This window comes from Solenopsis invicta, chromosome 13 (genome assembly GCF_016802725.1).
Source record: "Solenopsis invicta isolate M01_SB chromosome 13, UNIL_Sinv_3.0, whole genome shotgun sequence".
Classification (NCBI taxonomy): Eukaryota; Metazoa; Arthropoda; class Insecta; order Hymenoptera; family Formicidae; genus Solenopsis; species Solenopsis invicta.
This window is the reverse complement of record NC_052676.1, coordinates 3259294-3281742: the sequence shown is the minus strand read 5'-3', so window position 1 is coordinate 3281742 and position 22449 is coordinate 3259294. Positions and strand designations below refer to the sequence as shown.

The 22449-nt window shown below is 36.2% G+C and overlaps 3 protein-coding genes and 1 long non-coding RNA gene across 13 annotated transcripts; 2 read left to right on the top strand and 2 right to left on the bottom strand.

The window, feature by feature from the left end:
• The first annotated feature begins 7 nt into the window (after nucleotides 1–7).
• Nucleotides 8–1717, top strand: LOC105202375 (transmembrane inner ear expressed protein). Its single transcript, XM_011170854.3, has 3 exons — nucleotides 8–148; nucleotides 224–594; nucleotides 973–1717. Exons 2-3 carry the CDS (start codon nucleotides 279–281, stop codon nucleotides 1152–1154), a joined length of 498 nt encoding a protein of 165 aa, XP_011169156.1. The 5' UTR covers nucleotides 8–148; nucleotides 224–278; the 3' UTR covers nucleotides 1155–1717.
• Nucleotides 1718–5213, bottom strand: LOC113004617. Its single transcript, XM_026138497.2, has one exon. It carries the CDS (start codon nucleotides 5157–5159, stop codon nucleotides 4566–4568), a length of 594 nt encoding a protein of 197 aa, XP_025994282.1. The 5' UTR covers nucleotides 5160–5213; the 3' UTR covers nucleotides 1718–4565.
• LOC105202377 (S-adenosylmethionine decarboxylase proenzyme) lies at nucleotides 5209–22189 on the bottom strand. Its single transcript, XM_011170856.3, has 6 exons — nucleotides 21817–22189; nucleotides 18171–18257; nucleotides 9856–9982; nucleotides 6466–6568; nucleotides 6005–6288; nucleotides 5209–5570 (listed from the first exon to the last, which is right to left on the bottom strand). The coding sequence occupies exons 1-6, from the start codon at nucleotides 21945–21947 to the stop codon at nucleotides 5265–5267; spliced, it is 1038 nt and encodes a 345-aa protein (XP_011169158.1). The 5' UTR covers nucleotides 21948–22189; the 3' UTR covers nucleotides 5209–5264.
• Nucleotides 6221–21070, top strand: LOC113004618. 10 transcript variants are annotated; one of them, XR_005576220.1, is made up of 9 exons: nucleotides 6601–7872; nucleotides 9807–10084; nucleotides 13933–14026; nucleotides 14095–14181; nucleotides 14623–14805; nucleotides 14908–17073; nucleotides 17852–17967; nucleotides 18080–18259; nucleotides 20027–21070. It is a non-coding gene; the product is annotated as an uncharacterized LOC113004618 (long non-coding RNA). The 10 variants fall into 10 exon arrangements; XR_005576218.1 differs by having other exon boundaries at nucleotides 14908–14995; nucleotides 16851–18259; XR_005576214.1 differs by having other exon boundaries at nucleotides 14908–14995; nucleotides 16759–18259.
• Nucleotides 22190–22449: the final 260 nt, after the last annotated feature.

The following is a 22449-nucleotide window of genomic DNA, read 5'->3' as shown; positions in this document are numbered from 1 at the left end:
CGCACCTGTAGTATTGATCTCTAATCAGTAAGTGGCGTAAAATAGGGAGTGTCGGAACAGGTCGTTCAATTAAGCAACCACACCCAGAGTCCTCCAATACGGCCGAGTGTTTTCTCTGCAGTCAGAAGTATCCTGCTGAGGATTGGATGTGCGTCAGGCAGTAGTATGGTCGATTAATGACGCTCATATCACACAACTAATTAATTAAAATAAAAAATTACAGACTTGAAGAGCTTTACTCGACATTTCGAACAGAAGTCTAATCTAAACGTTCGTTAATGAGCGCTATGGAGGAGACGACGCTGCCGACGTTCCTATCTTCCAGCACACCGAGCGAGGCCGATACGGAGAACCCGGTGCAGTGGCTAGAGAACGAGGCGATCTCGGGCTTTCGCATTTGGCAGCTTGCCGGCATCGTTCTCTCCATTCTGCTAAGCATCGTGGTTGGACTGTGCTGCTGCATTCGCTTCCGCGTGCCCAGAACGAAGCAGGAGATCGAGGCGGATTACATTCGCAAAAAGATTACCAAGAGCTTCCGGAACGAGCTCTCGAAGATTAGCAACACGGAGATGGACGAGATGGATCTGCAGAAAGGTAACGCGACCACGTCTTTGGAGATTGATAGTTGCGAAGACTCGGTGTGATTTAGTTAATCAAGAAGAAAGGAAGGAAGGCATGTAAACAGAATATATATCTTATTAATATTTTAAAAAAATTAAAATTTGTTAAAAAAAAAGAAGGAAGGGAGGAAAGACTGTACTTTCAGAAAAGAATCCGATCGTTTGATCCATGTTTTAGAGATTCTTAAGAAGAAAAGAGGGAAGATAATTATTTTATGAAGCACACTGGAATAAATATATGCTCCGCAACATAGCTCCGCAACTGTGCCACTCTTTCTCTTTCATCTTGATGTAACTTCTCAGAAGACGTTTTAGAATACCGGAAGTTAAAAACTTGCTCTTCGCATCGCAGCTCTGGACAGAATCCGAAACGAGTACGAGGGGGACACGACCGCGATAGCGAAGGAGTGCGCAGAAATGGCGCAGCGGAGCGTCCGGCAGGGCTTCCGATCCAGATTTAACGCCGTGTTCGGTGGGACGCGTGTACGTTTCAGCCAAGCACACGAGCACGCGGAATCGAACGCCGTAATCTAATGACGGCGATTCGTCGTTTGGCGATGTCCTGTGCGAAGGGGTTGAAACAAATCCCTCTCGAAAGTGTGGTTCCCATAATTTTCTCGTCGTACAACCTTAGAGATGTTGAAAGAAAAGCAGAGCAAGAAAAGAAATACAAATCGCACCTCCGCAAGAAAAATGACACAAGTCAAAAATATAAAATTGTTTAGGAAAGAGAAAAAACATTACGTATTTTAAAATTAAATATATATTAACTTAGAGCTGTTAATTAATCACGAATTGCTTGTTTCTTTGGATAATGTAGATATTAATTTTGTCATAGAGTTTGATCCTTAAAAAGTACTCGTTTTTTTAATTTAAATTTTAATTTGGCTTGTATCATTTTTCTTACGGAAATGCGACATACACACACACACACACACAGGAAACACAGGTAATATAATTCTCTTTTTTAGATAACTACTTATAAATAATACAAAGAAAACTTTAAACAGTTGGAAAGTTAAGAACTTTAGAGAGATAAGACCAATGTCAATTTACGGGTAATAACGGCGAGCAATAAATTGCGTGTGACACTTTCATTGACTAAATATAATCTTTATTTCATAGATATATTTTACACAAAAATTTATTTACTTTTAGCATGCAACAGTGATCTATTAGCAACGAATAGTAATGTTTCTGAAAGTGTAACACTCCACGATGTGTTACAGCGTATTCTTTTTTTTCTCTCTATCCTGTCGACATCACTATCGATTAAAATTTAATCATTAAATTCTTTATATCGATTAATTATTTGTACTCTCTCATTAACCGCGTTTATCCTATTATCGCACATCGATCGATCTTGCTCATCTATTTAATAGAAGTCGCTGAATCTAATGATCAATGACAATACCGGAGACGAAAATCGTTATTAATATAAAATATATATTGCAGACAATAACAAGGAGTCACAGATGTTCGTAAAAAAAATATTGCAATGTGTAACGTTTTAAAAAAGTAGTTAAGCAAAATATCACACTGATTTTGCGAAGATATTTGCAATATCTTCGCTTCTATCATAAAATGTAAATTGGCGAACGTGCGACGTGAAATTGAGAGATAATCGTTTACTCCAATAATATTTTTAAATTAAGACAGAAATTTAAAAAAATAAAAGAGAAGGAATTTTGCAAATGAGCGCGTGACGAATTCTTAAATATTAAGTTAAGGATAAAAACAAAGGAAAAAAAGGAAACTCAATGAAATAAAGAATACAACGAAAGATACGAGTTGACATAAAATGATTTTTATTAAAATTGGAAAACATACAGGAGAGACGCGAAAATGTTGCTCGACGAATGACAACTTTGAGCCCGTCGTTGCAGCAACAGTAACGTATCACTCTGTTGATTCCGCAAAAAAAAGAGAAAAAAATAAGATAAGAAACCAAGATCATCAAATTAAAAATGATTGCAGCGAGAAACGGGTCCATCGGGTTGCCAACCGATCTAGCATGTAATGGTAGTCGGAACGACTCGGCCGCGAGAGCCGTCGAAAGTTATGAACAAATATCTTGTGTACATCTTCGTCGTCTTCTCATTTTATAAAATAGGGACAATCGTTACTAACATACGAAATGAAGAAAAGAGAGCAGTTACAAAAAAAATTAAAAACGTAAAACATTGATGGATGTCGTTTCCACAAAGCGACGTTCGTTGCCACGACAATTAAACTAGATCTCGCATCGCGATGCACGGGTCTCTCTGTCTCTCGGTAGACAGACGTACCGACGGTTCATACAACCGTTTCTGACCACTCGAACCACGAGGACGATCGACGACGAGATCGTACCTCGCCCTCCTCTCGCGTGACTCCCACGCGAGACGTTTGATGATGCGTACAATGTAACAAAATAGACGACACGTGTCTTTTTTCTTCTTCTTCCAGCGCGTCTCGAGCGACCTGTCTCAATGAGGAATTCAGAGATCAGTCGTCGAGGCGATCCAACTATGTATCTCTTTTTCTCTCCGTTACATTTTAATCTTACGTAAAACTTTCTCGACACATTCTTCGTTTTTTTCTTTTTTTTTCTTCAATATATATATTCTCGGCTGTATATCTCGACAATTATGTGACCGCACGCAACGGTACTCGCTTATGATTAAAGAAATCCGCGAAAGAGGAAACTCCAATTAATCGGGGGATACATTATTTCCGATTGTTAGACACTTAGATTTTACAATGTCTCTTTTTGAATCCTTACATTCTAGAACCTTCGAGAATGCGCAATTTTTATCTCTTGGATCTCTCACATCCTCGCGAAATAGCCTGGATCCTTACGCTCTAACAACGTTGAAGTGTCTCCTTAAATTTTAAGAATCTTTAAATCTCCTTACGTTCTAGGATCTTTGCGTACTTAGATTCTAGGGTCTTTGGATCATTTAGGTGTAAGATTCTAGGAACTGTGGATTCTTAGGTTCTACGGTCTTTAGATTCTTGGGTTACAGAGAAGTTTTAGCGTCTCGCTTAGGTACTCTAGGAATACTTCTATACTTTCGACGAGAAGTAAGAAAAGATATGGAACGAGCGTGATGAGCAAAGAACGAAAACTTGCATCGTCAAGCACGACCGCTCGGTCTGAAGTGGCACGCAGTTTGAATTCCGGAATGTTCGGATATCTGCTAGATATCTCCTAGAGCGTCGCAAGAACTACGGGGACGACGGTCTCCCCGGATTTTAAGAAACAAAAAAAAAATACGATTCAAGCGCGTCGTACGAAGGAGGAACTTAAATCGACTAGAGGATCCGATGACGCGTGAAAAGCGCCGTATACATATGTAATAAACATCGTACAGTTTTCGGCGAGTTAAAAGAGCTAGGAGAGTGTCGTTACAAAAGTTACAGCGTTTTCCCGTAGAGGGTCAGTTTGGTTCCTTGAGCCTTTGCATTCCGTTTAGTCTTGAGTCTTGGGATTTTGCAGTCGCAGCTTCAAGATCCTCGTCAAGTTGAAACGATCAAACGTTTTAAAACATTTTTTTGAGGAACCAAACCTCGCGACTACGCGCGGAAACGCATCAGAGGACTATCACGAAAATGGCGCGCATCCCAATGCGCATTAACGAGGTATGTGCATCTTTCCGACAATGGGAATTTCGTAACTGCGAAAGTTACAACTATAGTAACAGCTCGCGCATTTCATTACGCTAGCAGTCAATACGAGTGAATTCGCTAACGATGCTTTCGGGATTCCTCTAATTGATGAAGACTGGCCGGAAGTAAGATACATAGAAATAGAGAGAGAAAAGAGAAATATATATGTATATAAGCAAAGAGAAAGAGAGCTCGCTACGAGGTAAGAGAGGCGTGTCTCCTCATAAAACAGGTCGGGGTGGCGTCGCGACGCACAACGTCGGCTGCGACGACGGTGGGCGTCTAAGCGTGTCTTCACGAGATCTTGTTTCGCCACCACGAGAACTTCATCTTCGGGCTGAGATACTGGAAGCTGATGACCGAGTGCGGGATCAGGGCGAGTATCGGTAGGAAGCTGCCGCAGCTGCGGCTTTTGGGCTCCTCGTCGCTCTCTATCGTCGTCTTGCTAGTGACGGTAGTGGTCGTGGTGGTGGTAGTAGTCGTCGCCGCCGGCGTTGAGTATGGGTACGGCGTGGATAAGGGATTGCATGTAATGTGGACATCCCCGTGAGCGTTGTTCCATTTGTTGTTCTCGCATCTCGCGACCGTGTCGACGTTTCTATCCGCGAGGTTCTTCCTTTTCTGCTTCTTCTCCGCGGCAGCGCTCATGTATCGCACGACGCCGACGTTGTCGACCTCGATCTTGAGAGACGAATTCTTGAGGGACGTCTTACGGTATACCTTGGATCGCGGCATCTTCATCGTCAGTTGCGGCAACGACGCCGAGCGAACCGTGGCGTCTGCGCCGATCAAGCTCCTCGGGGTCGCGCCGGAGACGTCACGACCCTGGATAACGGGTGACTGCGGGGGGGTGGGGCGCTCCCTGTCTCCGCTCGTCGGGATCGTCATCGCGCCGTCGCGGTAGCGATCACGGGGAGGGAGACAAGGCGAAACGGGGGTGGTGCGCGCTTCATTGGTCCCGGGTTGCGAGACGAATGAAGCGTCCTTGAACCCTCAGCTCGGGAAGCGCGAGAAGAAGGCGCAGGTCAAATCGTAGTTGGGGAAGCGACAGTATTGCACGTCGGTGCGCAGCCAGTCGCCGGAGCGGTTCAGATAGTCGGACCGCTTCTCGAGTTCGCGCGGGCAATTGGCCGCCGCGGACTGCTCGTTGGCGAAGATCGTCACGACGAACTTGCCCGGCTTGAAGGTGTTCAACACGCGACGAATTATCTCGTCGTATGACGTCTCGGAGACGTTGCACTCGAATGACACGTATGAGAACTCAAGCTCCGGCGTGATGTGGATCGTCATGTAGCTACCCTAAAAGAGATAAGGTGGACAATTAAGACGCCTATCGAATAACAACATTCAAAGCGAAAAATGATAATGTTCCTCTGCAGGGGAACCAAGAGTCTTAATTACACTACAATATCCTTTACATGTATTAAATGTCTTACAAGGAAAATATCTTAATTACTAACAATTATTACTTCATATTATTTCAATTATAATATTTAATGTTATTATTTCACGAGAACAACGTACATGATAATATATTATTGTTAAAATATTCTATTTCTATTATTAAAAATATAAATATATATTTATATTTTTAAATAATAAAATATATATTCATTATATATAGATATATTATTTTACAAGTAATAATTCTATTATACAAAATGTTCGTCCTTTCCAGCGTTACAACTAAACGATTTTTCTTTAAAATTATTCTCAACGGTCGCTCGACTTACATTCTTAGATATTCCGTTCATAGAGTATCCGCATGGCTCGAACAGGAAGTCATCTATGATCATAGTGGGGATGAGCTTGTCGATCCCAGACTTGACTGTCGCCTCGTCGGCGGACGAGCAAACGTCCCTGGTAAAGATTGACATCACGTCTGGATCCAGTTCCGTCATGAGTATTTCCAGAGTTTGATCTGGCTCCGGTGGATCCTGCAGCGGCTTGTCGCGGATCAAAGTGTAGAGATACCAGCAGTCTGTCTCGGGCGAGCCCATGCAATAAGCTTCACCATCTGAAATAAAGTAGAGCTGCGGTGATGGAGCTTTTGAATCCTCGAGGTAAAAACGGACGAAACAATCGATTTGAATTGGAAGGATTAATCCGCTCTTTATATCTCTGCTTATTTTCAGTTATCTTACTATTGTCCTATATAATAAAATGAAAGTTAATTTGAGAAACTGATAATTACCAGGGAAGAGGGAATCCAGCAGAGAGACTTCCTCCTCGAACGTTTGGTGCGGCGATATCTGGATCTCCGGTTTCTTGTAATTCTTTCGGGAGTAAAAGACGTTCTGAAAATCGACACAAAATTAAGAATCACAAAATTAAGAATCACCGCATGCACATGTATATATATTTATTCATTATATACGTATTCATTATATTCTACAAATATTTTATCAGTAATGATAACAGCGATAATAAAATTGCAATAACAATAATTATACAATAACGATAATGGTAAGAGGGTATAATAATAACGAGTGGAGATTGTAGAAAATTAAATGGGGAATTATTAAAAAACGCCAGTTATAGCAATAACAGATAAGTAACACAGCAGAACGAGACCTGTTATTTCTTATAGTTTTTTGGGTGCTGAATACGAATCCGATTTCCAAATTGATCCATCATGTCAAAATTTAAGAGATGACTATTTAAATTATTTAAAACTAAGGGAGATTTCTTTAGATCGCTGAACATGAATCTAATGTTAAAATTAAGGAAGACTCCATATTTCTTTAAAGTCATGAATATCTTGTTAACCATAGTTACAATCAATCTATAGTTAGACTATCGATCTATAATTACACATTGCATCGTAGTTACAATATTGGCAAAATGAAAATAGTTCTTTGTAAATTTCTCAAAATTGCGACATGATGGAGCAATTTGGCAAAAGAATTCGTTTTCAGCAACCAAGAAAACTGTAAGAAATGACTAGTCTCGTTCTAATGTTTGAAAGTCTTTTTTTTAATTGTATAAAGTGTAAACTCGAAATGGAGTTCATTTGCAACTTATTTTATCTTCGTCATTATTATATACAATTATCAGTTATTATAATTATTATCATCGTTAACGTTATTTATTAACATCTTCGATACCATTCGTTGAAGAACACTTTAACATATCTGCAATTATGTTCTTTCTGTTTTTCGGTGATAACCGGGCGATAATTTTATTACTCTCACGATAAAATATATCGAATTGGACTTGCGGAAAAACTATTTTAACCAATAGTACGCATACAATATTGGACTGGAATGATCTTTCAATAATTTCTAGTAAGTTTTTTACAAGTCTAAAAAAAGGACAAAACATCCTTAATCTAAATCCGCGATTCAAATCTCGCGCCCTCCGCCGCGACCGAAAGTTCTAGAAAGAGGGGGGGGGGGGACGGAGAGTGAATCGGACTAAAGTAAGTCGCACGTTCGAATCTCAACGGCAACGTTCCCGACGTTTACACGAGGGTGCCACACAATATCCTGGGAGACAGATAAAAACGATCTATTCGCAGAGCGACGGGCGAGAAAAGGGAAAATGCGCGGCGGAAAATGCCACCCCCTCGGCAGTCGGGAGAGGAAGATTCCGCGACGTGGTGAGCAAGCGGCGAAAACGCGCGCGTTTCGGGCGGCGCGGGAGAGGCGTGCAGGTGGTCGCGCGGCAAGATAGGAGAGATCAATAAACCGGAGAGACGCGTTTCGCGCGTGGCGGAGGAACACAGATATATAGTGAGAGAGAAAGAGAGAGAGAGAACCCTCCCCGAGTTTTCTTATCCGCGCGCACTAGGTCAAGTTATATAGCTAAGCACTCCTGCCGAACAACGACGCGTAACGCCAACGGAGAGGACCTAATCTCTCTCACCCATGGTATACCGCCTGCGTCGTATCTACCGACGAGCACGTGCCCCACGCGTGACAAAATTCTTTTTTAGGTTTTAAAGGAAATGTTAATTAAAAAATATATTTTTTATATACAAAATTTTGATTTCTTAAGGGAAGAAGGGGGGAAGAGAGGAGGTTAGAAATGTGCGAGTCGAGATTTTTTGACGTCGAATCGAATCGAATCGAGTTACATCGAATCGAATCGAATCGAATCATTAAAACGCAACTTTTTAAATAAATATAAAACTATTGTCGAAAAAAAAATAGAATTTGTGAATATGGACAATAAAAAAGCCAATAAGATAATAAAAAAGATTTATATACAAAACAAATAATATTGATTATTTAATGTAGAGTTATTTTAAATATGATTTTATAAAACTATCAATGTATGTGATTCGAATCTTTTAGATTCGAAATTTTCAATTTTCAATTTAATTTGGATTTACATCAGTTAATTAAACATTGAAAAATGAATACAAATCGAATCTTAACTGATTCATGAATATACTTTTCTAAAAAAATACATTCTAAAACTTCTATCATAGAAATTTTTCGTATATAAAATTTATGTTTTGATTTACTATAAAATATATTTTATATAAATATAAATATATTTATCTATTTTTATTAATATAATTCAAGGGCTAAAAAAATGTGCGAATCAATGTTTTTTAACGCCAAATCAAATTGAAATGCAATTTTTAATTAAAATTTAATTAATAAAATTATTGTCGGGATATAATTTTTATATAAAATAAAAAATAATGTAAAAAATTATATTATTAAAAATTAATTAAAATATATGAATAAAAATAAATAAATATATTTATCTATTTTCATCAATATATTTTAAAAAGAGACAGGTTTATAAGATTTATCCTTTTATTAAAGTTAGATTATTGAAGTTTTATCGCAATATAAAATTATATATGCAATATTATTTGTTTTTATTAATATATTTCTTTTATTAAGGAAAATTTTACGAATCTGTTGGCTCTAAAAATCTTGTGCCTGTGCACGATGTAAAATATAATTATTGTACTTGAATTATAACATATTATTGCCTTAACTTACGCAATTTTCTATTCTTTTCAAATTTTCAAATTTAATACTTAAAAAAATTTAATTTGCTATATATTACAGGAAAAAAAGATTAAGAACTTTCTTGCACTGAAAAAAAAGTTGTTAACTTGAATAAATTTTTCAACTTGATTAAGTTTCTTCAGTTCAAATTTTTCAACTTGATTAAGTTTCTTCAGTTCAATTTTTTCATTTATGTATTTACCTTAAACACATAAAATATTTGAACTTCAGCTTCAGTAGTTTACACATGCATTTATGTATTTAATTTAAATACATAAACACTTGAATTGAAGATATTTGATCAAATTGAAAAATGTTGTAGTCAAATTAACAATTTTTTTTCTCAGCATGTTATTTAATTATTGTGTTGTTTAAATCCTCTATACTTATTTTAACATCATTTCCTTGATTAAAAAAAAAATATTTTCCAAGTTTAAAAATAAATTCTTTTATGTTAGCTAATATCTATTTAAATCAAGAAAATAATGTTAAAATAAATATATTTACTTAAACATAAAAAAAAATGTTTTTTTCAGTGTGTGTCATAAATCCTATTTTTTAGGTTGTCGATTGCTCGTAATATCCTTGCGATATGTACAATTAATATCTACCTCGACATCGTCAAAGCCAGTGTACTCCTCAACGAGCTCCAGAAGCGGCTCCAGGCACTGCAGAGGTGTAGTAGTGCCGCAAGTCTTCAGTATGAGTCTGCGTTTGGACACAAACATACTGCTCTCACTGCGGACAAATATATAATCACATGATTAGCCGTTTCGCTGATGACAAAATATGCGGTTTTTATTGAATCTTCAACGCACATTTTCTGACAGTCCATGCTCGGTACGTAATAAAATTTCATAACATCCGCCCGAGACTTCATAATATTTATTAATATATAAATACACCAAGCACGCTTATCTGAGATGTTCGAGCATGGACGCATAAATAAGATTTTTACAAGGGAAATAGAGGAAGAGAGAGAGATATATATAAATAGCAATACAGGATTAAGAAGCTCAATCTTGTTTAACTTAATAGAACTTCTCATTTAAGTGAAATTAGATTAAATAATCACTTAGCTATTTAGCTTCTTTAAAAAGAACAATTTGTTTCAGCTTACTTAATTAAATGATAAAGTGGAAATTTCGTGCAAACTAAATTAAATTTGATTAAATCATTATTTAGCTACCTCCCTTAAAAACAATTCGTCCAAATCGAAATCATTATTGTCTAAAGACCGGCACTTTTCATGAATGGCTTGCGACATCGAAGATCTCACAATCAGTAGTTATTAAACCGAGATAATAGCGTGCGCGTATGAAGTTAAGAGAGTGACGTATGTTTTGTATCTCGTTTTCTTTCTGCTTTAATTGCTTTGGCTAATTGTGATAGATAATTATGACGCTATTTGACGTTCGCGCTGTATGACCGAAGGTCAGTGTAGAATGAAGGTTATTAAAAGATGATTCGCTTGGCTTCTGCCGACGTTGCTATTTCTGTGCCAATGCTTCACCATTCGGTAGAAGACATACGAAGACATTTCGCGAAATCTACAAATATCCGCATATCTACAACGACGAGCACGTGCGTGTAACAGTCGTTACGTCAACGTCAGCCGCGCCGACATATCGTCCGATAATTCATTCATTCTAAGATAATTGTTCCTTCGCGATCGCACTAACAACTTGATAAAACGCGAAGAAAAAGAGGTGTCCACTTTTATCGTGAACGTTTGTAGAATTGGCCTGGTGCGTTCGTATTAACGATTCGAGAGATGGAAGAGACATAACTCCCTCGTTCGCAGATAGTCAATACATTAGGATGAAACTTTGAAGCTTTCCAATTTATATTTTTTATCGCGTGAAGTTCGTACGCCGCAATAGATGTTCAATAATCGTTGGATTAATTGATAACTTGGAGGAGACACTGTTTCCTTTGTAATTGAGATACATTTTTAAAGTCAACTGATTGATAACAGTAATATGTTATACGACTTTTTCCAAAAACATGTGAAATCTTTAAACTGCCCCAAAGAGAATATATTTTTCAAATGGTTGTGGCTTTGATTCTTAATAAAACTAATGACATTACTTTAATAAATAAGACCCAAGTGGTAATTTTTAGTGGTAGTTTTTAGTTTTTTTAAATAAAATATATTATACGACTAGAAATTAAATGAAATATGGATTTTCAAAATATGGGTTACTATTTGTTTTAAACTCATCACCAATCGACTCTCCAACCAAACTCTTATAAGATTTGCGGTATATATAATACAATAATAACGATAATAGTAGCCTTCTATGAGGTAAGAGGCGAGATCGAATCCATCAATTATAAGTCAATCGTTTTCATGCGGAAACCTGGCTTTAATCTGGCTTTTCTCTTTCTTAAAAAAAAAAAGAAAAAAAATTTATTTTATTTTCGTTAAACTAAAAGTTTTATTCATTAAAACTTGATCTCTGTGCATTTTTCTTTTTTAAAACCACCGTGGCGATTATTTGAAAAAATTAATTTATTTCCAACGCAAATTCATTCGTTAATAACATTTGCATTTTCGCTTTTTTTTTACAATCGCTGTAATGAAAGTAACACTCGCTTTGGCGAGTGAAAGCCGGAAAGCTTTCTGTAAAAAATTAATTTAAAAATAGATCGTCAAAGGTTATCGGCGATAGACGTTGACCCTAAGATTCTCCGCGAAGACAACGAGAACGATAATGCAGACGTAAGCCTCTTACAAGTGTCAGAACAAAACCACGATAAACGTATATTTAAAGTCGATAACGGAATATCGAGCATTACCTCGTAATGTTACGCAGACATGGAAAAAAATTCCACTGGTTTTCCGGCAGAGAAAAATTTCTGCGAATAATTGTACAAATGACGAAACGACGTGCATCGTTTTAAATTCAATTGATTAATATATTATATTTATTTATTATCAGAACAATTAATAGAAACAATTTATAGAAACTTATAGAAACTTATAGAAATTGAATTGCAAGGGCATAAAATAAAAAAATATCAATAAAATACTAGTTATTACATTACTATATTAATAAAATATATTAATAAATATATACTAATAAATATTAGTAATACTAATATAAAAAAGATAATAACAATAATAACAAAATTAATAAAAATAAAGAGAAAAATAATAAGAGCAAAACCGATAATTTCTAAATCGATTTGTTGCACAGATTAGAATAAACTTGAAAAAATTCTATGATTGAATTCACATAAATAGAGAAGTCGATGTTTTGATTTCAATAATAAATCGATACAAGAATTAATTCAGTTTAAATATTAAGTAGGGAAAACTTGGAGGTGACGAGAAGTCGCAGAGAAGTCTGGAATACATTTATGAAAATTGTTTCAGAAACATAAAAATTGTCTCTTAATTGTGATTTAAGATATAATACGTAACTTTTAAGAAAAAAAATATGTATGTAAAAATATGTATGCACGTAAATGACACTGTGACTTATGTGTAACTTATTTGGCGAGAGTGGAAAGTTGTAGCCGAGGCATGACATTCCCACTTTTAAGTGCTAAATAGTATTTAAGTACATGTTTGATATAAAAAATTAATATTTGCATTCGCGGATTTACATTCGAGTCGTCTCGTTTTGATTTTCATTACATGCACACTTATTTTCATTTAATCAATGAATACTATACTAAACGGCAATACATATACGTATGTATTATATGCACTGTTACAAATTCAATGTATTTTCAAGTTAAACATTAAATTTAAAGTACAGTAAATTTGTCTATAGCTGCAAAATATGTGCATAAAATTTAGTACACTTTAGATAACATTAAATGTTTTTAATGTATCTACTTGAAATTTGCTTTCGTTATATCACATTAAATTCTGTTGTCTATTTTTAACAGTGTACATGTATATATTACATTTGTAAGTCAAAGATACATCCTGTGTTATATCCATCCCTACAAGAAATGTATTTATTTATATAACGTGTATATATAGATATATATAATACATAGTAAAATATTTAAAATTTTATTAACAAAGTTGAATTTATTTATTAAACTGATATTACATTTGTCGTATGACAAATTTTTCAAACGTGTTAATTAATTGCAGAACAGAGAAGTTCTACACCCTCTAAAAATTTTCCATCTTCGGCTAATTAAAATTTCTTATAAGTACGGCAATTGTAATATCATGTAATGTCTATTAAATAAATTCAATTTTGTTAATAAAATTTTACTATGTGTATAATATATATACGTTACATAAATAAATAAAATTCTTGTGGATTTCACCTTAAGAATTAGAAAGAAAAGTTTCCGTCTCAAATTGTACACAATTGTAAATCCGTTAGCTAAGTATGTTGGAGCTTATGCAAATCGTGGATGTTATGTGTTTGTCTTTTCTCCACTGATTATGAGTTTTATATTTCTAAGTAAAACACTTAGATTTTAAAAAAATCAAACAATTTTCCCTCTACATTCCAGGAACTTTGCGAAAGCTAACGACTATTTTAATTAAAAAAAAAAAAAACACTTCAACAATTTTTATCTTATTCTGAATGTTCGAGCACAGCACAAGCTGAAATATATTCTTCTCAATTTAACAGGGATCAAATTAAATAAATAAGTAATTTTAACTAATAAGTAAACGGCTGATAGTAAATAACAAATTTATTTTTCAGGGGAATTCCACGTTCGGAGGATGCTTGGATTTCGCGAGTCGTCATTAGCTCTGGGAGATATCGATCGTTTGCAGAGACGTAAAAGGAAAAGAAAGTAAGTCGAAGTACAATAAATTTCCCTCTTAAAGGAAATTCGAATTTCTAAACAAGATATTTACATAGTGATTCCAAGAAAACAGTGAGATTAATTTGCGGAGAAACTCTTTGGAAACTTTGAGAAGGGTCACCGTTTATCCTTTCGGATCTAAGGTTTAACTTTTCATCATTTGTTGCCCTTTGTTCCTTTTGCTTTTCTTTCCTTTCAATTTACTTTTCTTTGAAAACAAAAATAAATAGAAATTCAGAGGCACAGAGACACTATTGAAAATCAGATATAAATAAAGCCGCTTACGACCTGGTTTTTTGTGTGCTTAGGTAAAGCTTATAACAATCCAAAAATACACACCATTCGACCTTTACGTCATCTACAACAGTGTGATTAAGTGTGACATAAAGAACAACTTAAAAATTAAATTTACTTCTCTTTCCTATCAATTTATTAATGCAATATATAATATAAATATAACAGTATAAAGGTAAAAGAAAATGCTTCTTTTACCTTTATACTGTTATATCATATTCTTTTCTACTGTACTTTTTATATTTCTATTACTACCACGTTTTCATTTTTACAGAAGTATTCTTTTCCAGGATAATATAAGTCGTCGCCATCATTATTACTAATTAGGAGCAAAAATATTGGAAAATTCGCATGCGATTGTTCGCCTAAGTTTGTTTAAAGGTTCAAACTATAAAAAACGAAACATAAATACAGGAGTCAAGCTGGTTTTGTGTGTTTGCGTAAAATTTATAATAATCTACAAGTATAAAAACGTACGTTTCCCTTTAGGATAATGACAAAGAAATTGCAAATTAAAAATTAAATTCAAAATTACTCTTCTTTCCCATCAATTAATTTTTTCCATTTTCTTTCAGCTTCGTGTTTCTGCTAAATCAATACAATTCATTGTCAAAAATCGGCAGCAGAATTTAGTGTGATGTAACGGAAGCAAATTTCAGACAGGTATATAAAAAAAATTTAATGTACATTTAATGTAAATTTAACGTTGTCTAAGTTGCACTAAAGTTCATGCACACGCTTTACAGTTATAGATATATTAAATTTAACGTACAACTTAAAAATACATCGAATGACACTTTTAACAGTGTATTCCTTTCTACTATATTTGTGCTGCGAAAGTATTCTTTTCCAAGATGATAACAACAAATCGTTGCCATCAGTACTGCTGATTGATAGCGAAAATACTCGAAGATTCGCATACGCACGACCGCTATCGAATTACTGGAAGAGGGAGAGAGGGTTAAAACGCGCGCGGAGGGTTAAAACGCGCGAAAGTGTCACCTTGACCATATTTATTTATAGGGGCGGCACTAGGTCGACTCGCGCACCCTCAAATATTCTGGAACCGGGGCACGTCGCATCCCGTCCCATCCCATCCCATCTCATCCCGTCCCATCTCATCCCGCCGCCGTGTCGCGACCGGCCGGGCCGGGCCGGACGGTGCACCTCTTCTCCATCAAAACAATTCGATATATCGATTATACCACACCGGTACGGGCGGCTGAGTGTTTCTCTCTCTCTCTCTCTCTCTCTCGTTCTTTTTTCTCGGAACGCCCCTTGGAGCACCAACCCTCTCCCGGCTTTCTACGCGCGTCACGAAAAATTGCGCCGTTGGTCGCACCCTCCGAGCACCCGCGCTCGCTTCTCGCCCATCTGCGCGGCCTAACAATTAGCTCCGCGTTTCCCGTCAGACGTAGATTACCGTCGTTGCTCTGATTTACTAGGGATGGCAAGCGACGCGTTACAAGTAACGAATTACTCCCATTTTTCTCCTCAACTTGAATTGAACTTCTTCAGCTCAAGTATTTGTATATTTAAGTTAAATATATAAATGCTTAAACTGAAGTTCAAGATCTCATGTATTTAAGTTGAATATTTCAACTGAAGAAATTTAATCTACACTCGTTGTTAGTCAAAAGTAAGCGGTACGGCAGAAAAATTGGAAAAGTTTACGAAACTTCAAACTTGTATCTCAGTGAATAATTATAATACAGAGATGTTAAAAAAAAAAAAAACGAACATCAAGCTTGCAGTCTGTACTTTGAAAGACTTTCAATGTCGAATGAATATCGAAGTATCATCAATAATTTTCCAATGGCCGATAGAGTTGATAGAATCGAGGACTACAGAATTGACAAGTAGAACATTCTGTTTCTGGAGTTGCAATTGACACAGTTCAGTGGAATGAAAAGGGCGTGAAATTTCAAAATGCATTTGTGCAGAACCCGATACGATAAGTTATGTCATTCTAAAAAAAAATGAGTTTTCGTACGAAACAACGATAATTGTGAAATGTAATGCCGTCATTATCAATTCAACCCATTGCAATTCTGTCTAAGACATTTCGCGTTGGTTGTTTGAAATGGAAATGAGAAATTAATTTTTTTTCTAATTTTATGCGTTAAAAGTTAATTACAAGTCACATTTTAATGTACGAACTTTATGTTCATTTATATGACAACATGTCTTTTGCCAAAGGTCTAGCTCACAGGAACAAAAGAGTAATGAAAAATATTAAAAAAAATCTCGTAAATCTGGAAATACTGAGATCTTATTTTAAACACAGAAAGCGAGCGAGAAAATGAGAATCTTGGAAAAGAATAGATTTATCTTCATAAACCGGAAATTAAACTGCAATTGAAACCTTTTTGCTAAAACCCATTTGACATTTCCTGAAAAACTTTCTCTACTATTTTCCCTTCTAGGGAACGCTCCGAAGAAAGCGTAGAAATTCTGATTTCACGATATATTGAACTCGAGAACTATTGCAGCTCAATACTTTCCCTTCCCCAAAAAGTTTTCAGACGAAAAACAGGGAGAAGAGAAGCTGCTGAAAAATGTTCCGATAGAAATACGACAGCTATTGTCTCCAACTGATGCAATACGAGTTTTGTCGAGCTGAACGGAATTTCGATCGAGACATACATCGCGCTGAAACAATCCGAAAGAAGCCTGGCTTCGAAGTGGACCGTAATATAATTCAGATGAATAAAATTCCTGTCCGAGGACCTAATCCAAAAGTACGCAATGCCGCAACACTTTCGCATTGCGCATCTTTCCGCATAAATATCGGAAGACGACGTTTGTCGTCTGAATTTTTTAATCAGCAATGTTATTCTACATCCAGAGGAAAATTACGTTTAAGTTGATGAAATCGTTTCTTTAACTTGGTTTCTTTAAGTGAAAATAGCTTCGAGAAAAATAAAAATTTATTTGATTTCAAGAAATGATATTATTAGCCTTTGTTAAAGTAAATAAATTATTTATAACAAATAATTTTTTAATTCAAAGAAAGTACCGACAAAAATGTCAGAAATAATTCAGCTGTTCTAAAAATACATTTCTTTCATTAAAAAAAAAAAAATTTGCAATACACATCCAAACCTTTTCTTTAATTCTAACAAAAGGAATAACCAAAAATTTTTTCAAGTCAAAGAAACTTTTCTTTGACCGCATTTTTAACAATGCACCAATTTCTTTGATTCAAACAAATTCTTTTTTACTCGAAGAGAATTTTCTCTGGATGTACGGTCGGCGCAATTAGAAGTGATGATAAAAATCTGATAAGATCTACTTCAGATTAACTGAAGGACACCGTTTAATCCGCTTAAGCTCGGCTTCGCGAGTGTAGTCACCTTCAAACTCGATTCAAATTACTTCCTACCTTTCTCTAGCTCTGAGAATTGGAAAAGTATGGCAAACAAGGAAGTTAAACCGAGTTTAAAGTTGAGTTGCATTCGTGCAAACGGGTCTTGGAATCTGGCAACATATTTTAACGGCTTCTTTTTTTTCCTCTAGAAAGGCTTTCAGCTAGACAATCCAGAGACAAAATATTAAAACACAACGATTCCCGAACAACTGCAACGTGAAATAGAATTTTCTACGCGCTAATTTTCAGAGGAGAAAACCAAGTCGTAAGTTATATGTTAGACGAGATAATCGACGAGATACAACGAAACATGACACAATGGAGGGATCCCGTCGCCACCGCTCCTTTGACGCAAATATTTCTCATTACATTCCAAGGTTCCTTCTTTTATTCGGTCGGGTCAAACCAGAGAATCTATTACCTGAGTGCGATTTTCGTACATTTTGATTTACAAGCGAAACCACTTACCTCAGGACGTAGGCGTCCACTTGATCGTTTCGGCAGAAACTAATGATTTCGCAACGGACGATCTTCAGCAGTGATTCCCATTTTTGCCTGTAAGAATAATAACAATTCATTTGGTTAGCGTCGCAGATCAATCGTTTGTTCAATCAAAAATTGGTACGAGTTGTCGTACAAAATATACCCAGAGAAAAATTATGTTTAAATTAGGTTTAACTTGTTTTTCTTTACATTAAAGTAAAAATACCTTTGCAAAAATAGAAATTTATTTGATTTAAAAATATGATGTTATTAAACTTGTTAAAAATAAATAAATTATTTGTTTAAGCAAATTATTATTTAATTCAAAGAGAATACTGACAGAAATGCAAGAAATAATTTAGTTGTTCAGATTTTTAAACTACATTTCTTTCGTTTAAAAAAATATTTGCGTTGCAAAACTATTTCTTTAATTCTAATAAAAGGAACCAAAAAATTTCTTCAAATCAAAGAAACTTCTTTAACCGTATAGTAATGCACATTTTTTCTTTGAGTCAAACATTTCTTAATTCAAAAAAATTTTTCTCTGGGTGTAGCAAATAACAAACTTCTTAAATTGAAAGATCGATTTCGCACATAAATTGCGATTTGAAAAAAGCAATAACAAGTGATAAGTTATCAATGATAAGTTACCAACTGTAAGAAATTTAAAAATTTGAAAGAAATGTTTAGAAACACATTCTATTAAAATACTATTTCGGCTAATAAGGTTTACTAAAAAAAGTCAAAATATTCAGAAACAAATGTTACTTGTGACATTTACTTTGGTATTTATAAGCTTAAACAAATTTGATTGTGATGACAAAATGTACATTTATGCAAAATATATCTTTCTTAAAATATATTTCATTTTTCTTATCAATTAATTTATTTATTAGAAAATTTTATTCCGCCGTATTTAAATATATATTAAAGTAAAATTTTTTACTATCTTTTTTCTACGTACAGATTTTTTTAAATATTTGATTAATTTTGTGACTGTGAGCTACTTGACAAGTCCAAAATAATACCTACAAGTTGTTATCACTTTTTTAAAATTTTGTGGCAAAATCGATCGTCAAAAAGTTGTTAACTTGATTAAATTTGTTCAGTTTAAATATTTATGTATTTAAGTTAAATGTATATAAATGCTTAAAACTGAAATTCAAATCCTTTATGTATTTAAATCGAATACAGTGTATAACAGTTTGCAAAATTTTTTAATTATTTGGTATGCATAACAGTCTTTGTAACTTGAAAAATTCATGGAAATCAAGAGACTTATAAGAATGTGATTTTCATACACAAAAGAAAAACTTAAAGTCTTGAGAAAATTTATAATCTTAAACAGACATAATTTGCTTACATGAAACAAAACTTTTATATTGACAAATTATGTGTGTTTAAGATTATAAATTCTTTCAAGAAAATTTCATATTTTTGCTTATACATGAAACAATGAATTGTTGATTTGATACAAACTTTTTTGCACTAAGAGAAAAAAATTACTAAATTTTAATTTTGTTTGAATACTTGGAATGAAATATTTACTAAACGTAAATAAATATTTATATGATACAAGAACCACCAATTTAACTACAACTTTTTTATTAAGTAAATATTTACGTCCCTTAATTAAATACTTCATTGCAAATATTCAAACAAATATTTATTTTAAAATTTAGTAATTTTTTTTCTCAGTATGTATATTCATGCGAAAGGCTTTTGCATTTTACGTTACACTCATCACGACGAAATTCTTGTGGCATATTTACCGCGGAACAAATTTATCAGACGTTCAAAAGATTATCTTAATCTCTAAAGTGAAGTGATTTGTCTTTCAGCTACGATCGACGGATAATGTAAATGCCATTCGGTCGCTCGAGGGAACTAAACGTCGGAGCCAAACTTCAAACGGGCTTCTCTACGACAAGGTTTCGGCAACAACACAGTTTCGGAACAGCTTCCTCGGTCTTCGGTCAGATCAACACATTTCGCCCGGCGTGCGGTCGCCACTTACTTCATCGGTCGGCGGCAGCGGTGGGCTTCTAAATTTATTGTCGCCGCGATATGCAAAAATAAACAGTGGTCGGCATCGCCGACCGGCCTCGCCCGTAGGCACGCGCGCTGCTCCTCGAGAGAGGTTCAACGACACCCTGACGTTCCCTGACGTAAACAACTACAACAATCGGATCGGCGGCGGCCGGCGATTACATAATCGCTGCGCGATCGTGCCGCAATGTAGATACAGGTTGAGCAAATCTTGCCTTATCTCCTTGCTGATTACCTCGAGCTCCGAGCATTTCGCTTATCCAAATTTCTCGCGCTAAGCATCGAGTATCGAGAATTCTCGGGATCGCAGGGACGGGCGAGAGATCGAGACGAATAGACAATCGAGCGACCTCGACTAACAAGTCCTTCATATCGAAAGTCTAAGTCCAGCGATAGGTTTGACAAGATAGGAACTCGCCGATTGTTTTCTTCACGCACGTTTTCTTCGCGTTCGCGGACGTGCCTAAACTATTCTAGAATGACGTCTAGACTGATGACTCAAGCGATTATGAATCGAGCATCCAGGAGAGAAATTGAAATTTTAAAGAAATGTAAAAAAAAACAGATGTACGCGATATTTTACGATTTTTACACCTCGATTATCTTTGACAGTAATTTTCAGAGTAGTCCTTTTCTTTACACGTGTTGACAAATTGTTTTCGTACACGAAACAAAAGATGTATTAACAGGATAATTAACTATCTTATTAATTCTTATTAATATTATATTATAATGAAACAAATGCGTCTCGTTGTAATAAAATGTTGTTTGTTTCGTTAATATTGTTACCGGATTATAATAATTTTCGAAAAAAAAACTGTTGAGCTGTTATTGCATTTTTTTGTGCATAATTGACAACCTAAAATAATTTTATTAATTCAATAATATTAATGAAACAGATATTTCTCGTTATAACAAAATATTATTTGTCATCATTCTTTTCGTGCAAAATTAACAACAGTCCAAAATAATCTTATTAATTCTATAATAATAAAACAGATAACTCTCGTTGCAACCAAATGTTTTGTAACATTGTTACCGGATTATAATAACATTATTTTAAGAGCTGTTACGTGAGCTGTTAATGCATTATTTTTTTGTGTCTATTCGTTTTTTTACAGAGTTTTAATAGTTTTTACCTTCTTTCTTACTACTTCCTCTAACAAATGACATAACCGTTACATTAGTCTGTCATAAAGTATTACTCTTTTCGAAATGCGAATCACCTGGTGAAATACCTCGTAGATGGTCCGCGACATGACGGCAGTGCCTCAATTTAGCGTTGACTTTTGGAAATTTGTCAAAAAGGAAAGAAAGAGAAAAAAAAAACGTGTACACGCGTGTATACAAAACCCAATCGGGACGACGTGAACGGTCAGTCCAAGCCTACGGACTCCCAACGGTCGACGCCGGCGCGGCTCGTCATCGTCCGTCCTGGCCTGGCCGGCGTCGACTGTCATCGTTCTCGCGGGGTGAAGAGGAGGAAGAGGAGGAGGAGGAGGAGGTGGTGGTCGTGATGTGGTGGTGGTGTTGGTGTCGGAGGAGGTAGCAGCGAGACGCCGGCGGCGGGCGGCGTACTTACCGCGGTATCTGCCGGAGATCACCCTGATGCTGCTTGAGGCCCTTGGTGCTGGTGAACCAGACCTCGAGGAGCTTCTCGACGCCCTCGAAGAATTGCACGTTGTCGGCGCAGTCGTCCTTGGTGTCCGCCATCCTCTCTCGCCGTCGGCCCGCGCGCTGTCGTCTCTCTCAGCCCAAAAATTGCAAAACGGCACGCAACTGTGTGACCCGCAGTCCAGCTTCCCGTCCCGCCGACTCTTCTATCTCTGTCACTGATCTCTGCGCCGACAACAGAAAAGATAGACTTGGATGCGTAAATTACACGGAGCGTAAGCGAGACACTACTCCCGGTGACGCGTGATCGTAGACTGACTGACACACTGACCACGCCAGAGACACACCGATTGACTGATTGACGGACGGATGGTCGCCGGTGCTGCCAGGCATGCTGCGCCGCCGCCGCCACCACCACCACCATCACCGCCGAAATCGCCGCCGCCGTCGTCGTCGTCATCGCCGCCACCGTCAACCAACCGCCGCACGCTGCGCCGCATCTCGCTCGCTGCACGGTTCGCGCGCTTTTGCAGCGTGGCGCCGCGAACGGCACTGGATGAAACTATTGTCCTCGCACTGTTGGTCGCCGGCAGAGAGCGCT

What these genes read in the sequence shown, in the direction of transcription:
- LOC105202375 (XM_011170854.3), top strand. Translation starts at nt 279, where the DNA reads ATGAGCGCTATGGAGGAGACGACGCTGCCGACGTTCCTATCTTCCAGC. An exon ending in CGAGATGGATCTGCAGAAAG is followed by an intron (nt 595 to 972) that starts GTAACGCGACCA and finishes TTCGCATCGCAG; the next exon opens with CTCTGGACAGAATCCGAAAC.
- LOC113004617 (XM_026138497.2), bottom strand. Translation starts at nt 5,159, where the DNA reads ATGACGATCCCGACGAGCGGAGACAGGGAGCGCCCCACCCCCCCGCAG.
- LOC105202377 (XM_011170856.3), bottom strand. Translation starts at nt 21,947, where the DNA reads ATGGCGGACACCAAGGACGACTGCGCCGACAACGTGCAATTCTTCGAG. An exon ending in GATCTCCGGCAGATACCGCG is followed by an intron (nt 18,258 to 21,816) that starts GTAAGTACGCCG and finishes TTATTCTTACAG; the next exon opens with GCAAAAATGGGAATCACTGC. An exon ending in GTGGACGCCTACGTCCTGAG is followed by an intron (nt 9,983 to 18,170) that starts GTAAGTGGTTTC and finishes ATTTGTCCGCAG; the next exon opens with TGAGAGCAGTATGTTTGTGT.